This window comes from Hemiscyllium ocellatum, chromosome 35 (assembly GCF_020745735.1).
Source record: "Hemiscyllium ocellatum isolate sHemOce1 chromosome 35, sHemOce1.pat.X.cur, whole genome shotgun sequence".
NCBI lineage: Eukaryota > Metazoa > Chordata > Chondrichthyes > Orectolobiformes > Hemiscylliidae > Hemiscyllium > Hemiscyllium ocellatum.
The window spans coordinates 37,038,023-37,056,227 of NC_083435.1; the positions used below are offsets into that span (position 1 = coordinate 37,038,023).

The 18,205-nt window shown below is 48.4% G+C and overlaps 1 protein-coding gene across 1 annotated transcript in view; it reads right to left on the bottom strand.

Moving 5' to 3' along the window:
- The window catches only part of LOC132832634 (uncharacterized), a 59,831-nt gene that overhangs the window by 26,621 nt on the left and 15,005 nt on the right, over positions 1–18,205 (bottom strand). The window contains exons 5-6 of the mRNA XM_060850715.1: positions 16,750–16,857; positions 16,318–16,350 (exon numbers count right to left, since the gene is read on the bottom strand). Coding sequence (XP_060706698.1) covers positions 16,318–16,350; positions 16,750–16,857 — 141 coding nt within the window. The remainder of the gene's footprint in view (positions 1–16,317; positions 16,351–16,749; positions 16,858–18,205) is intronic.

Sequence of the window (18,205 nt, forward strand, 5' to 3'; positions counted from 1 at the left end):
CTGGAGTGAGGAATTCAGGATAATCCGAGGGTAGGTTTATCCATAACCAGGAAAGGTGTGGGGTGAGTGAATCCAGATTGAAATGAAGAGAAACAGGAATATTTGGGAGGATGAAGTGTGAGACCATGGGGGACAGTCACTGTGTGAACAGTCTCTCTGTCAAACAGGGAGATGGACAATCCCGAGCAGGATCCCCACTGTCCTTCACTGAGCTTTTTAATCAGCACTTTATACACGGCCAGTAGGATGTTGGTGTCTGAGATAACCCGGCCTATTCAACCATGAGGGCATCACAGCTGGGCCTGGGCTGGGTTTTTTTTCACAAGTTTACAAAAGAAAACTAAAAAAAAAGACCCAAGTATAAACATTGATATACAGTTAAATCTTAAATAAATGATAACCAAAATCTATCAGACAAGAAAAAAGAAATACCAAGAGAAAAAAAAAGACAAAAAACTCAACTAACTACTCATCTAACTTACAACTAACCAGAGTGTATCAGTAAAATTCTTACATTATTCAAGAGAAAAAAAAACCTCACGGATAACACATAAATTGAGCAGTGATTTACCTGCTCGGAATGTGTTAGCATCAGATCACAACAAAACCTGTATTTATCCAAAACATCACAAGCATAGAACATATAAAATTCACAAAAATAAAAGCTCTTTAGTACATTCAAATCGATACAATTTGAAAAAACTATTTCTCAATAGTAAAAAAAAGTATAGAAGTATTTAAATGGAGATCTTCCCCCTTATTCCTAGGGGGCATCACTTCCTTTCCAAAACACCCATCATAACCTCTCCCAACCAGTGCTCCACCCTTGACACAGGCACCCCACGATAGGATAAAGAAAATTCAAGCATACTACTGAACTAGAACTAGCAGTGAGTACCCTATTCACCACCCCCTCCCCATCCCACCCAACCCACACCTCTCTGGCTAAAACCGGGGTGGGATAGAGCAAAACAACATTGATTAACTCTTATAATTTGTCCCAGAGAGTCCAGAAGTTCCTTGGCCTTCTCCGGTGATCCGAAGTTAAACACGGACCCTTCACGGCTATAGCGTAGTATAGCTGGGCAGCGCAAGGAGTATTGAATGTTTAAATCCCTTAAACACTTTTTTGCTTCATCAAACGCCTTCCTCTTTCGGACCAAAGCTGGGAAAAATCCTGAAATGACATAATCGTGGATCCTTTATGAGTCATGGCTTGTGGATCATTCCCAAGATTTCTGGAGGCTTCCAAGAGAATCTGCCTCACCTAATAGCTCTGCAGCTGGAACAGGACCGGGCTGGGGCACTGGTTCAGGCCGGGCCCGTGTATTGTAACCTGGTAGGCCTATTCTACCCTAACCTGGCCTGATCCAGCCTCCAGATTCAATAACTGCGGAAGCCACTATTCAAGCAACCTTATAAGCTGGCCTTATGCCTGTTCGGGAAGGCCCAGCAAACGAATATTTTTTCGACGACCTCGATTCTCGAGGTCATCAACGTGATTATCTAAGGTCCGGACTCACTGCTCAAGAGTCCGGACACGATCCACAGCCGACTCTGCAATGGCCTCGGAGGTCGCGGCCTTTAGCTCCGCCCCTCCGACTCGGAGCTCGATTTCTTCGATGTCACGGCCGTGCTTTTATAGCGCAGCCGAGAATGAATTCCACCGACTTCGGGACTCTTCTATGAAAGCATCCATCTTCGCATCGAGTTTGGAGATTATTTTCGCGAGGCTTGCCACCGTAGTTAAGTCCCCCGGGCAGCTGCGGACGCCTCTACTGCAGCTGGGGAGGGGCTCCTTTCCCCCTAGTCATTTTTACAGGAGACTGAAGTGTATAAATTTAGTACTAAACCACTAATTACTTGTTTTTATTTCAAAAATATACTTTATTCATAAAATAATTTGATGGTCTGTACAGTTGGTCATGCCATACATACGTAAGCATTTACATACAGAGATCAGAATTTATCATTTTTATACACAGGTCTGTACATTTATCAATCATATGCCCATATATTTAGCTGAGGCGTCAGCAGAGCCCAAATGACTGCATGGGCCCCCTGTTCTTCTGAGGCAGGCAGATGTTACACAGTGGTCTTTCCCCACCGCGCCTTGGCGGAAGCTGCCCCAGGCTTCAACGCGTCCCTCAACACGTAGTCCTGGACCTTGGAATGTGCCAGTCTGCAACACTCAGTCGGGGTCAACTCCTTCAGCTGAAAGACCAACAAGTTTGGACCACCCAGAGAGCGTCCTTCACCGAGTTGATGATCCTCCAGGCGCAGTTGATGTTCGTCTCGGTGTGCATCCCGGGGAACAGGCCGTAGAGCACGGAGTCCCGTGTCACGGCGCTGCTCGGGACGAACCTCGACAAACACCACTGCATTCCTCTCCAGACTTCCTCTGCATAGGCACATTCCAGAAGGAGGTGTGTGACAGTCTCGTCTCCCCCACAGTCGCTTCGAGGGCAGCGTGCGGTGCGGCTGAGAGTCCGGACGTGCATAAATGATCTCACAGGCAGAGCCCTTCTCATCACCAGCCAAGCCATGTCTTGGTGCTTGTTGGAAAGTTCTGGTGATGAGGCATTCTGCCAAATGGCTTTGACAGTCTGCTCAGGGAACCACTCGATAGGATCCGTCCTCTCCTTTTCCCGAAAGATCTCAAGGACACTACGTGCTGACCACTTCCTGATGGACTTGTGGTCAAAAGGTGTTTTTCTTCATAAACTTCTCCAGAAAGGACAGGTGGTATGAAACGGTCCAACTACTCGGAGCGTCCCGTGGCAGCGAGGCCAGGCCCATCCTTCACAACACCGGGGACAGGTAGAACCTCAGTACGTAGTGACACTTGGTGTTTGCGTACCGGGGATCCATGCACAGCTTGATGCAGCCACACACAAAGGTGGCCATCAGGGTGAGGGTGGCATTGGGTGTATTTTTTCCCCTTTGCCCAGATCTTTGTACAGCGAGTCCCTTCGGACCCGGTCCATCTTTGAACTCCATATGAACTGGAAGATGGCCCGGGTGACTGCAGCGGCACAGGTTCTGGGAATAGGCAATGACGTGTAACAGCAATGACAGTGCCTCACACCTGATGACCAGGTTTTTTCCCGCGATGGAGAGCGACCGTAGCTTCCATCTGCCCAGTTTCTGCCTCACTTTACTGATACGCTCCTCCCAAGACTTGGCGCACGCCCCAGCACCCCCGAACCAAATACCCAGCACCTTCAGGTGGTCGGTCCTGACGGTGAAGGGGATCAAGGATTCGTCAGCCCAGTTCCCGAAGAGCATGGCCTCGCTCTTGCCTCGGTTTACCTTGGCCCCAGAGGCCCGTTCGAACTGGTCACATATGCACATGAGTCTGTGCACGGACAGCGGATCCGAGCAAAAACGGCGACGTCATCCATGTACAGGGAGGCCTTAACCTGCAGGCCCCTGCTGCCAGGAATAGTCACCCCTCTCAGGCTCACATCCTTCCTGATGGACTTGGCAAATGGCTCTATGCAGCACACAAACAAGGCAGGAGAGAGAGGGAAGCCCTGCCTGACTCCAGATCTGACTGGGAAGCTATCTGATTCCCACCCATTGATTGAGACTGCACTGACAATGTTGGTGTAGAGCAGTCTGATCCAATTGCAGATTCCCTCCCCAAAGCCCATTTTGGAGAGAACATCTCTCATATACCTGTGTGATATCCTGTCAAAGGCTTTCTCCTGGTCCAGGCTGATCAGGCAGGCGTCCAACCCTCTGTCCTGCACGTAGGCGATCGTATCCCTGAGGAGTGCGAGACTCTCAGCGATCTTCCTGCCTGGCACAGCACAGGTTTGGTCAGGGTGAATCACCGACCCCAGAGCAGACCTGACCTGGTTGGCGATGACCTTTGACAGGATTTTGTCATCTGCATTCAACAGTGAGATTGGTCTCCAATTTTTGAGTTCCTCCCTCTCCCCCTTCCGCTTGTAGATGAGGGTGATGATGCCTTTCCTCATGGATTCGCTCATGGTACCCACCTGAAGCATACTGACATACACCTCCAGCAGGTCCTGGCCAATCAAGTCCCACAGAGCGGAATACAGCTCGACCGGTAAGCCGTCGGTTCCGGGAGTTTTATTCTTTTCGAAGGACTCGAGGGCCTTGGTCAGCTCGTCCAGAGATAGCGGATGGTCCAGCCTCTCGTGTGTTCTGTCGTCTAAGACCTCCATCATAGAGGACAGGAACGAATGGAAGACAGCGCTGTCGGTCGGCTTCGCTTCATACAGACTGGCATAGAAGGATTTACTGATCCTCATGACATCAGCCTGAGATGACATTATCGAGCCGTCTTCTTCCTTCAGGCTGCTGAGCACAGAGCTCTCTTTGTGCACCTTCTGGAAGAAGAAACGTGAGCACGTCTCGTCCTGCTCCACCGAGCGGACCCTGGACCGGAAGATTATCTTGGAAGCCTCCGAGGAAAAGAGTGAGGCTTTCTGGCCCTTCACCTCCTTGAGGTCCTCCGTGACATTGACCCCCATCGTCTGCAGCAGGAGCAGGTTCTGCATACTTTCCTGGAGCTGGGACAGTTTTCCCCGCCTCTCTCTCGCCTCCTGAACATCTTTGAGGATGAAGAACCTCTTGATGTTCCCTTTAACTGTTTTCCACCAGAGGGGCTTCACGGTTCTCCAACTTGCGTAGTCCCTCTTGAGCTCCTCGATGTTTTCCGGGGACAACAGCTTAGTTTTCAGCTTCCACGTTCCCTTACCCGCCCACTGCTCGTCCTGTAGGTGACAGTCGGCCAGTAGGAGGCAGTGGTCAGAGAAGAACACCGGCTTGACGTTGGTGGATCTGACCGAGAGCGTTCGGGACACAAACAGGTAATCAATCCTTGAGCGGATAGACCCGTCTGCCCGTGACCTGGTGTATCTACGCTGCGCTCCGTCTGCAGGGGTGCTGAAGACGTCGTGCAGCTTGGCATCTTTTACCGTGTCCATCAGGGCTCTGGACATGGCGTCCAGTTTACTGTCCCCCCCGCCGGATCGTCCATCTGCATCAATGATACAGTTGAAGTCTCCGGCCAGAATGACCGGCCTGGACGTAGCCAGCAACAGTGGAAGCTGCTGCAGGACGGCCAACCGTTCACTCTTACCCACTGGGGCGTACACATTGATCAGTCTCAGGGGAGCATTCTTGTACATAACGTCGGCGATGAGGAGGCGCCCGCTCACCACCTCCTTAACCTCGGAGATGGTGAAGTTGCCTCCTCGCAACAGGATACTCAGGCCGGAGGCGCGGCTATCGTTGCCCCCTGACCAAACTGACGGCCCATGGGGCCACAGGCTTGACCATCTCCTGTAGCTGCTGAGGTGCGGTATCCCACACTCCTGCAGAAACAAGACGTCGGCTTTAACCCTGGCCAGGAAGGCCATCGTAGAAACACATCGCGTAGCCGATTTAATGCTACGCACATTGATGCTGGCAATTTTAAACCCCATTTTAACAATTTACAAGGTTAACAGTGTCCATTTGCTGCTGGTCTTGCCCCTCTGGGGTAGCTGTGTGCATCCCCGTGGTGACGACAAACTGCTGGACCCTCCCAGGGCTGAGGTAGCTGTCCGGCTCCACGCTGGAGCCATGTCCCCGCTCTGGTGTCTTTGTGTCGGGCCCAGGGTCCGCACCATCCAGTTCTCCATCTGACAGCGGGGCTGTCACAGGACCGCTGCTCCCAGTTACCTGGAGCTGTGGGCCGGTGGGTACCTCTTGGTTCTCACCGGGTCGGGGAAGGCCTTTACCCATCCCCACAGAGGGATCGTCTTTCCCTTCCTGGGCGGTGCTGCCCTCCTTTCTCCCCACGGCGCTCTGTCTCTTTCTCTGGTGGCGATCCTTCTTGCGCCCGTCCTCACCATCGGAAGAGCTGCCTGTGTCCTCATCATGTAGGTGTCGCTTCCACCTTCTCTGGGTGGCTTTGGGTCCCTTGGGAGGTTTCCTCTTCCTGCTTTTGACAGTAATCCAATACTTCAAACCCGCAGCATTCCAGCAAAACATTAAATAAAAACTATTTTGAATTGATTTGGTGAGTGTGGTGGAGGAGGGTGGCCCACTTGCCTCGGTCCTGGGAGAAGCACTATAGGCTCAGACTTGCTGAGTCCCCTCCATCAGGGATCCCTGAGCCTGGGCTGGGTTAGACATGGAGTCTCCTTCTCCTCCCCGCAGTATTTACAAGACTTTAGACCAGGAATGATGAAGCTGTTTGGCTTCTCCCAATCGATGTGAAAATTAAAATTCTCCATTGGAACCATTTCCCATTTGCTCGGAGTTTCTCTGATCTCGGGGTTTCTACATCCTGCTGTCAGGAGACCTGGACACAAATCCCATCAGAGTCTCCCAGACTGTGCTGCCTTCAATGTGTAAAAGATCAGGCTGGCTGTATAACAGGGGGCTGATCAAACATCCCCCATTTCAAACTCTCCCCAAGAGACTCACATTCACCCCAGACACAGAGAGAGAGAGAGAATGGAAAGCTGAATTCTGTACTTACCGGGAGAGACCCGGGAAAAGCACAGGGAGAGGGAGAGAAGGATCAGCAACATTCTGGGAATCCACTCTCCCTATTCCCATCAAAAACGGATTGGGGTAAAAGCTGCTGATAATGGACTGGATTTGACAAAGAAAAACGTCTGTAGTGAGTCCATTCTCCAAGTTGGACGGAAATTTGATCACTTCCTCCAACTCAAACAGAGAGGGGAATGATTGGTTCGTATCAGAAAAAAACACCCAATTAAATGTGAAACCGTGAGAGTGTCACCAGTTACCGGGAGACTGAAAGGCAGACACACAGGGGTTTGACACCAAGAGCTGCAGGTTTGAGACGCTGCCCACATCAGGAACGGGGATCGCTCCAGGAGGTGAAAGCACAGACCGTGTGCTGCAGCTGAAATGGGAGGGAAATCCTCATTCTCCATCCGACAGCCCCGCTCCCACTCTTCATTAGAAAGGACAGTGATCCCTATCCAATTATAAAAGCTGGCCATGTGAGACCCTGAACTCTCATCTCTATCCGGGTGGATGCATCCCTCTTTGCGTCCGTTTAAACTTGTACATTTCTCCCTGTATCCAGCGTTATGTATTAAGGTCAGTCTGTCTGGGTATGGAAGATACTGTTTATCCTGGCTGATGTAAGGCAGTACCAGGTGTCCCTGAGCTCCAGAGTGAGGTCCTGAAGGGCCCATGGTCTGAGAGTTACTTCTAGTGCAGGCCTAGAGTCAGTGCAGTCTCAATCAATGGGCGGGAATCAGATAGCTTCCCAGTCAGATCTGGAGTCAGGCAGGCCTGCCCTCTCTCTCCTGCCTTGCCATTTGCCGAGTCCATCAGGAAGGATGTGAGCCTGAGAGGGGTGACTATTCCTGGCAGCGGGGGCCTGCAGGTTAAGCCCTCCCTACACATGGATGACGTCGCCGTTTTCTGCTCGGACCCGCTGTCCATGCGCAGACTCATGTGCATTTGTGACCAGTTCGAACGGGCCTCAGGGGCCAAGGTAAACCGAGGCAAGAGCGAGGCCATGCTCTTCGGGAACGGGGCCGACCAATCCTCGATCCCCTTCACCATCAGGCCCGAACACCTGAAGGTCCTGGGTATTTGGTTAGGGGGGGCTGGGGTGTGCGCCAAGTCATGGGAGGAGTGTATTAGCAAAGTGAGGCAGAAACTGGGCAGATGGAAGCTACAGTCGCTCTCCATCGCGGGAAAAATCCTGGTCATCAGGTGTGAGGCACTATCATTGCTGTTGTACGTGGCACAGGTCCGGCCTATTCCCAGAACCTGTGCCGCTGCAGTCACCCGGGCCATCTTCCAGTTTATATGGAGGTCAAAGCTGGACCGGGTCCGAAGGGACTCGCTGTACAAAGATCTGGGCAATGGGGGAAAAAACACACCCAATGCCACCCTCACCCTGATGGCCACCTTTGTGTGTGGCTGCATCAAGATGTGCATAGATCCCCGGTACGCAAACACCAAGTGTCACTACGTACTGAGGTTCTACCTGTCCCCGGTGTTGTGAAGGATGGGCCTGGCCTCGCTGCAGCGGAACACTCCGAGTAGTTGGACCGTTCCGTATCACCTGTCCTTCATGGAGAAGTTTATGAAGAAAAACACCTTTGACCACAAGTCCATCAGGAAGTGGTCAGCGCGTAGTGTCCTCGAGACCCTTCGGGAAAAGGAGAGTGCGGATCCTATCGAGCGGTTCCCTGAGCAGACTGTCAAAGCCATTTGGCAGAATGCCTCATTGCCAGAACTTTCCAACAAGCACCAAGACATGGCTTGGCTGGTGGTGAGAAGGGCTCTGCCTGTGAGATCCTTTATGCACGCCCGGACTCTCAGCCGCACCGCACGCTGCCCTCAAAGCGGCTGCGGGGGGGAAGAGACTGTCACACACCTCCTTCTGGAATGTGCCTATGCAGAAGAAGTCTGGAGAGGAATGCAGTGGTGTTTGTCGAGGTTCGTCCCGAGCAGCGCCGTGACGCGGGACTCCGTGCTCTATGGCCTGTTCTTCGGGACGCACACTGAGACGAACATCAACTGTGCCTGGAGGATCATCAACTCGGTGAAGGACGCTCTCTGGGTGGTCCGAAACCTGTTGATCTTCCAGCTGAAGGAGTTGATCCCGACTGAGTGTTGCAGACTGGCACATTCCAAGGTCCCGGACTATATGTTGAGGGACGCGCTGAAGCTTGGGGCAGCTACTGCCAAGGCGTGGTGGGGAAAGACCACCGTGTAACATCTGCCTGTCTAAAGAAGATCAGGGGGCCCACGCCTAAATATGTGGATAGTAGTCGTACCGACCTGTATGTACGAATGATTACTGTCTCTGTATGCCAAAAATGGAAAGTTTACGTATATATGGCATAACCAATTGTACAGATTATCAAAATATTTTATGAATAAAGTATAGTTTTGAAATAAAAAAATTTTAAAAAGGCCTAGAGTCAGAGAGAGTTGTAGAAACATATAGCATGGAAACAAACCCTTCAGCCCAACTCGCCCATGCCCATCACCAGATTTCCTAAACTAGATGAATCCCATTTGTCTGTGTTTGTCCTGTATTCCCCTCGACCTTTCCTGTCCATGTACCTGTCTGAATGTCTTTTGAATAATGTAATTGTACTCACCGCTATCACATCTCTGGCAGCTGGTTCCATATACCCACCACTCCTTGTGTGAAAAACTGGCCCCTCAGCTCCCTTTAAATCTTTCCCCTCTTATCCCTCTATCCTCTAGTTTTGGACTCCCCTCCTCTGGGGAAAGGCCACCTCTCATGTTTCTATGTTCCAATGAGTACAGGCTAATCTACTCCAGCTCTCCCCATCAGACTGAACCTCCATATCTGGGAGCAGCCGAGTGAACCTTCTTCAGACTGCCCTCACTACCAGGATATCCTTCCTTAGATAAAGGGCCCAAACCTGGTCACCGTCTTCCCACTGGGTCTGACCAGTGCCATCTATAGTTTTTACAAAACCTCCTTACTTTTACACTCCATCCTTTTGAAGTCAAGGCCAACGTTCCATTTGCCTTCCGGCTGAACCTGAACACTGGCTTTTAGTGATTCAGGGCTGAAGACCCTGAAATCCCTCTTTCCTGTGGCTTTCTCCATTTGAATGATATTCAGTCCCTGTGTTTGTCCTGACAAAGTTCATAACCTACATTTTCCCACAGTACATTCCATCTGCCAAGTGTTGGCCCATTCAGTCAACCTCTTTATATCCCTCTGCAGACACTTCATGTCATCTTCATCACTTGCCATCCCACATCTTTTTGTATCATCCTCAAACCAGACTGTATTACATTCACTTTTCTCTTCCATGTCATTAATATCTTTTGTAAATAGTTATGGCCCCAACACTGATCCCTGTGGCACTAGTTCCAGGCTGCTATTGTGAAAATGCTGCCTTTATTGGAACTCTCTCTCTCTTTAATTCCTTTGCTAATCCTCAATCAATACTAATATACTACCTCCACCATCATGGGCTCTTATCTTATTAAATAGCCTCATATATGGGCCATTATCAAAAATCCAGACAGTTCACCCACTGCTTCCACTGTATCTATCTTGCTTGTTCCTTCCTCAAAGATTTCTATTTATTTTTCAGGCAGGATTTCCCCTTCACAATGCCATGCTGATTCTGCTTGGTCATGCTGTTTATTTCTAGATTCATTTTCCCAATAACAGGCATCAAACTGACCAGCCAAAAGTTATCATTTTTTGTTTCCTTTCTTTTTTAAGTAAAAGTGGCGGATTTCGAATCCTCTGGGATTTTTCCAGAATCGGATAATTTCCAGAAGATTCAATGCATCAACTATCTCTGTGGCTACTTCCTTGAATATGCTGGGATGCATCCCATCAGGCCCAAGCTCCAGCTACAAGCTGGTCTACATTCTAGACCTCACTGGGGACAGAAACATCAGGCTGGAGACATTTTGAAAGCCTTGAAGCTATTTTTTGAGCACTCCATTACTGATTACACAGAACGGAGCTGTGCTGGACATCAGATCCCTGAAGGAGACAAAGAATATGGATCAGTACGGTGATGGCATTGAGGTATCTGGCTGGAATCTCAGAGTCTGGATAATAGAAGCTAATCTTGTTGGAGATAAGAATGTCTTTTGAGAGGTCCCACCATGACAGCGCAGCTTCTGAGAGAGGAGAAACTTGCTCGAGAAATCTATTGCCATGTGCAGAAGCTCTGAGGTTGTCAATCAAAGCTGGAGAGGATTAACGGACAAAGACAAGGTTTTGCATTATGCTGAGACTCTGTCCCGGTAAACAAGAACAGCATAATGGGAAAAACAAGAAGAAACATTTGCTGAAGGGCCAGCAGAAACATCAAGCCCCAGTGTACAGGATGTAAATGTTGTAGAGGACAACACAGCAAAGAAAAGGAAGGACATCAAGTGTTGGGGAATTTATGGTCAACCTGCAAGAATCGGATTCACTTTAAACACAAGTCTTCAGCTCAAAAGAGGAAAAGTAGGCCCAAACTGATTATTGCTGGAGACGTGTCAGATGGTGATTCTAAACGGGTCATTCTAAATCATATAACCTGTCAGCATCACTGGGTCTCAAGGTAACAAATGGTTTGTTATTGTTAGAATGATGACTGCAGAAGGAGGGCATCAGGTGAATGTGAACTGTCAGACAGGCGCCAGTGATTCATGCAACATCATAATCTTCACAGACACAGTGTGAAGTGGCTCTATTTGATGACCTGAAAATGAATCCATCAAAGGTAAATTTGAGACCACCTAATGAAACCTCACTCTTCCCAAGAGGACAAATGAAGCTGAAAATCCAATGTGATTGTCACAATAAAGACCAGCAGATCCAGATCGTAGACATTGAGTAACAATCCATTCATCCCAGCTGAAGCAAGTCTAAAGCTTAGATTGGCAACACATATCATCTCAAAGAGGATGAGAGTGTGACACCAGTGCAGCATTTGCTGAGGAGAGATCCAGCTGCCCTCCTGTCCAACCTGAAAGGAAAGATAGATTAGATTACTTACAATGTGGAAACAGGCCCTTCGGCCCAACAAGTCCACACCGACCCGCCACCCACCTTTTTGTCTACATTGCCCCATTTGCCCCTTACCTAACACTAAGGCCAATTTAGCATGGTCAATTCACCTTACCTGCACAACTTTGGACTATGGAAGGAAACTGGAGCACCCGAAGGGTGCTCATGCAGACATGGGGAAAATGTGCAAACTCCACACAGTCAGTCGCCTGAGGCAGGAATTGAACCCGGGTCTCAGGCACTGTGAGGTAGCAGTGCTAACCACTGTGCCACCGTGCCACCCACCGATAGTCAAGCTGTGGAAAAAAAGGTAGTTATCAAGAAAGGGACAACTCCTACAGAATGCATTTGCAGCATCGCGGCCATGGGGAAAAAAAACACCTGGAAATCTGAGAGTCTGCATCGATCCAAAGGATTTCAATGATTGTTCCAGAACAGCATCAAAGCAGACATCTGGTTGAAGATTTGTAGCTCGGGTATCCGTTGTTGTGGTTCTGCTCGCCGAGCTGGAAGTTTTTGCTGCAAACGTTTCGTTCCCTGGCTAGGGAACATCATCAGTTTAAAATCTGATTGAAGATTTGTAGCTCGGGTATCCGTTGTTGTGGTTCTGCTCGCCGAGCTGGAAGTTTTTGCTGCAAACGTTTCGTTCCCTGGCTAGGGAACATCATCAGTTTAAAATCTGATTGAAGATTTGTAGCTCGGGTATCCGTTGTTGTGGTTCTGTTCGCCGAACTGGAAGTTTTTGCTGCAAACGTTTCGTTCCCTGGCTAGGGAACATCATCAGAGAATTCCTAGAAGCATGGCATTCATCCCCAAACTCCATCAACAGACACATTGACCTGGACACCATATACAAACCACTACAGCTGAAACTGACACCCGGAAATGGCAAGAACATCCATCAACAGACACATCGACCTGGACCCCACATACAAATCACTGCAGCTGAAACTGACACCCGGAAGCGGCAAGAACAAACCAATATAAATACCGGAAGAAACATCAAAGCAGCGCTTCACACGAGGCTCCAACAGCACTGATAATGTTCCCTAGCCAGGGAACGAAATGTTTGCAGCAAAAACTTCCAGCTCGGCGAGCAGAACCACAACAATCAAAGCAGACAGCATGAGAACATCAGAGATCTTCTGACAGTGGATATTATTGTGGATTAGCTGCTCATATATAGATGTGGAAAGACAGTGAAAGAAGCCATTGCACAGTTTCTGATTAAAACGTAATGTGACTGCGGAGGGGTCCTGACAGATGAAGCGGAAGCTGAAAAAGGAAGAGGTGAAGGGAAACTGAAGTCGAGTGCACGGGAAATGTTCGATAGTGAGAGGACTTCACCCTGATCCTGACAAGGTGAGAGCTGTAACAAAGACATGGGGATGAACTGATGTGAGAAGTGTGCAGTGTTGTGTTGGTCACATAAACCACACCGGAAAGTTCTTGTCTAATTTGTCATGAGACTGTGAACCAATGTCCAAGCTCAGTCCTGAGGAGGGCCAGTGGTACTGGGGCAGGAACAAGAAGCAGCTTTCACTCAAACAACCAAGATCACCAACTTGTGCCCACACCAGGTGGGACGGCTTCAGGGGAAAGTGGGACAGGCTGCAAGGAGCAGTTTTGTTGAGGAATATTTTTTGTGAACTGTATATAGTAATTAAGTGTTAACTGCAGATGATAGTTGATACATTTAATGTATTTTAAACAAAAAGAGATATCATTTGTGAAATGCAAATTTTATATTATAAACACTGACTTGCCATCATCACAGGACCACTTATGTTTTTCTTAGAGTTTCGCCAATAAAACTCAAAACCCACTGCATGACACAAACATCACTCACTGAGGTGTGAGTATTTGTTGTCAATGTTTTTTTCTGACAGATGTTAGCATTGGATATATGGTCTCTCGGTGTATGTGTGTGTGTGTGTGTGTCGCTGAGTATGTGTCTCTGTATGTGTGTCTCGATGTGTGTATATGTGTGTGTGTGCGTCTAGGGGGGAGTGGTGGGTGTTACAGCAGCCGAGGGAGTGGACAGGGGACCTGGAGGAGGCACTGAGCCCCGGGTCACAGAGGGGAGTGAGACAGAGCCTCAGCTGCTGACACTGACTCCCCGCCCACCTCCCCCCTCCCCCTGCTAAGCCTACCCTTTCCTCCCTCCAATAGCTGCTGGGTCACCAGTCAGTGAAGTATTCCTGATTCCCAGCAGCTGCCTGGCCCTCTCTTCACACTCATTCAGATCCTTCCGAAAGGACGCATCCCACCACCGCTCCCCCTCCCACACCTCCCCCACCTTCCCCCACCCCAGGGAATGAACACTCCCGGACATTATCAACCATCCAACTCTGAAACACACACATTAAATAAACATCACTTTGTACATCCTGAACAAAAACAGAGATTGCTGGAAAAGCTCAGCAGGTCTGGCAGCATCTGTCAAGAGAAATCAAAGAAATCAGACCAGTTCTGAGGAAGGGTCACCAGACCTGAAACGGTAACTCTGATTTCTCTGCACAGATGCTGCCAGACCTGCTGAGCTTTTCCAGCCATTTCCATTGTTGTTTCTGATTTACAGCATGTACAGTGCTGTCGGTTTTTACTGTGTACATCCTGCTTGGTTTGGGGAAGGCTTCCTGGGGAGTTACATGGTCATAACCCCCTCCCAGTTCACACTGAACTGAAGCTCAAACCCTGCTGATTCCAAGATCCACAGTCTGCAGAGTGAATGAATTAACCCTTTCCTGTGAAATCATTAATGAAGAATTCAGACAAATCAATGATCAGCAATAATTTATTGATTAGCAACTGCAATGATCAGTATCTGCAGTTAATTGTTGATGATAAATAATGACAGATGTTTGCTGCAATAAATACATGATTGTGAACAAATAAAATAAAGGAAGTTTACATAAAAGTTCACATTTGATCACGCTGTTTACGTAAAGTGCAAAACAGATCAGTTCAGCTTAAAACAGATGAGAATAAAAATAGAAGAGTAGAAGTTAAATAATGAGAGAGATATCAATCTAACAATAAGACCGTAACAAAATTCATAGAGACTATAACATAAAAGTTAAAATTTCGTTGCATGAAGTGCAGAAATGATTCACGTCCTACAAGACAAACCTCGCTCAGAGGGAGTTCAGGACATTGCTACATTTCAGCTCAACCACTGACCCACTGAAGACAGTGAAGATGAGAAAGTGTGAGGGAGGAACCATCCGTGAAGATCCCTCTGGCGGTGACACTGCTCACATTTCTGAGACGGGATGGAAACACAACTTGAGAGGGTCCCACTTGCAGAATCAGGATCCACGTGCGGATCTGGGATCCACTGTTCAACCTGTGGAAACACATTTTCAGGAAAAGTCAATCTCAATCCTGAAACAACTTGGTGTGAGCAATGAGCTGTAATTCTGTGTGTCTGCTGTGATGTGGAAGGATGGACGTTGATGACCATGTGCACACTGAACAGGAGGATCCCATTATTCCGCAATGAAGCTCCGGGAATAACATGTAGTGGAGCTCAGGAAACCCACAAGGTCAGAAATGGACAGACATGAGGCAATCTCTTCAGGATGGGGAGGGGAGTGAAATTAGTCTGACAGGGTTTAACAGTGTCTGGGAGGGTGGGCCAGGGCCAGGAGGGGAGGGGAATTAGTCTGACAGGGTTTAACAGTGTCTGGGAGGGTGTGACAGGGTCAGGAGGGGAGTGAAAGTGGACTGGCAGGTTGTAACATTATCGAGGGAGTGAGACAAGGGCAGGAGATGGTTGAAATTAGTCTGTCAAGTTTTAAAGTCAGTGAGACAGGGTCAGGATGGGAGTGAAATGAGACTGACAGGGTTTAACAGTGATTAGGAGGGTGGGACAGGGACAGGAGTGGAGGGAATTAGTCTGACAGGGTTTAACACTGTCTGGGAGGGTGGGACAGGGTCAGGAGGGGAGGGGAATTAGTCTGACAGGGTTTAACAGTGTCTGGGAGGGTGGGACAGGGTCAGGAGGGGAGAGGAATTAGTCTGACAGGGTTTATCAATGTCTGGGAGTGTGGGAAAGGGTCAGGAGGGGAGGGGAATTAGTCTGACAGGGTTTAACAGTGTCTGGGAGGGTGGGACAGGGTCAGGAGGGGAGGGGAATTAGTCTGACAGGGTTTAACAGTGACTCGGAGGGTGGGACAGGGTTGGGGGGAGGGGAATTAGTCTGACAGGGTTTAACAGTGTCTGTGAGGGTGAGGCAGGGTCGGGGGAGGGGAATTAGTCTGACAGGGTTTAACAGTGTCTGGGAGGGTGAGACAGATTCAGGAGGGGAGTGAAGAATTTCCAAATAAGTCTACAGACAGAAATTGACCGATCATTGACTAAATTATGAAGAAGCTGGAATACAGACGTCCAAAGCTGAGAAAATAAAACAGAAAGTTTGAAATGAAATGAAATATAAAGTTACACACTCTGAAATATTCTCTCTCACTCACTGGACCCAGGATTCAATCACCCTCAGCACTGACTAACCACATTCACACAGCACAGTGCAGAAGGAATTAAGGGTGAAGGAGTGAGGGAGAGGGAGTACGGAATGGGAAAATAGGGAGTGAGGATTGGATGGAGAGGTTGTGGGGGTTGGAGTTGAGGAAGAGAAGGATGAGAGAGTCATGAAGGATAAGAGAGTCATGAAGAACTGAACCGTGAGGAAACTGATGAGTGTCCCATCCAGGAGAATGTAACTCTACACCTTCCAATCTCTCTCCCATCATTCCCAACAGTCTGTCCCCTCAGTCACTTACTGGGAGCTGTTGTGTAGGTCCCACTTGGGGAACCTGCAGAAACAAAATAAATGTCCATTAGAATGAGGAATAATTCATTCTCAGAGAGTGAGAACACAACAACTGTGAGGGGATGGAGATTGTGTCAGAAATCCTCATTCCCACGCTCCCCTCCATCCTTACATTTTATGGAGATTCTGGAGATCTCTCCCACCCCATTGATATTCAGTCAGTGAGGATGTAAGTGTGTGTGATGGGTTTATTGATCAATATTAGACCTGGTCTAGGCCAAAGGATGATCTGACAGGGAACGAGACGGGTTTATACGTTGTATATCTGTGCTGGAATTCAATCAGTTCCATTCCCCACAGTGCCCTGTACTCCCAGTACTGGAGATTCCCCCGCACTCACTCTGTCCCCTCACTTCCACATTCCCCTCTCTCTGAATCTTACCTCTCCAGGGTCTTTTCCAGATGATTATTCCGAATATTGCAGCCATTGCAGCGAATAATCCAATCAAAAGTATAAGATGGGAACGTACCACACTGTTTTCTGGGATTTCTGAAACACATTGGAATAATATCAGGATTATCTCTGTTCCTGGATCCACTCTCGGTCTGTGTTGATTGGGGACAGTTTTAGTTTAACCCACCCATTGGGAATTGATGGACTTGGTTCAATAAATTTTGCATTCCAGATCTCATTGATGGGATCGATGTAATAACTGCACAGAGGATGGTATCCATCACCAAGTCACCCTTTATTTATACCTGAACAGTCCTTGACTTTAGGACTGACTCTTTCAGAGTCAGGTAGCAGAGTGTCATCATCTCTGACACTTCCCTTTTTATTTGTCAGCCAGGGCTCCCTGATTGGGGCTGGATCAATCAGAGAACTCATATTCCCTAAGGTCCTGCTGGCTAGCCTCGTTACAATCACAACTTCCCTCCCACTCTGAGTCTGAGAACATAGGCCAGCCATTTTCCTTGGAGAGCATCCTGGGGCATTTTAACACTGGGACAGCTTCCTCCATGTTCAGCAGGTAATAACGGTAGCATCGAATGCACAGGAGTTCGCCTCTTGTGCCAGGAGTGCCTTGGCAGGATTTTATTTTCTTCTTCCAGTGGCAAAGGCATCGATTTGGCTCCTTCCATCATGTCCATCTCAGATTCTAATCTCACAACAATGCTTGACAGAGATAGTGAACCCCTGGGTTCTGGCAGCCTTTCTGACTGCTCAGAGGGGCAGGGTATGTTTTGCTCCTGCATTGTTTACAAATTTCCAACTTTCAAACGGACCTTGTGCTGGTTCAGGACCATCGCACCTGCCTGACCTTTCCACATCACTGGTCCCGATCTCACATGGAGAATGCCTCTTTCCCATACAGGGCCATTTCCATCATTCTTACACCAAACCTCCTCCCCTTACTGTGATGATACTGCGACTTTAAGAGGTTATTTTGTCCTGTTTCTTTTTAAAGAGACGTTGTAAGGCTGAGATGTCGAGCTGTCTGGTTGGAAAGCCAATGAAGTAACTGGCTTACAAGGCCTTGGGTTTTTTAATGCAGGAACAATAGAAGCAGCCTGGATGGGAGTATCCAGCTCTCGGACCGAGATTTCTAGTTTGTAGTTTTTTAGCTTTGCGATTCAGCATCAGTTACTTATGGAGTCTCAACAGGCTCGGAATTACAGTAAATGTCTCCTTGCTGCTCCTCTCTCTGAGCTTTCTCTTGAAGCTTTTCCTTCTGGCTTGCTGCAGTTACCTGTGAGACAAATCTATTTTCTGAACTTTGCCAAGGGGTGTGTTTATGGGATGTTACTACATTGAACCATTAATTAGTAATCGGTACTGTGTCTGTTGATTTCTTAATTTTTCTGATAGATTTATGGTATTCTAAATTCGTCTTTCT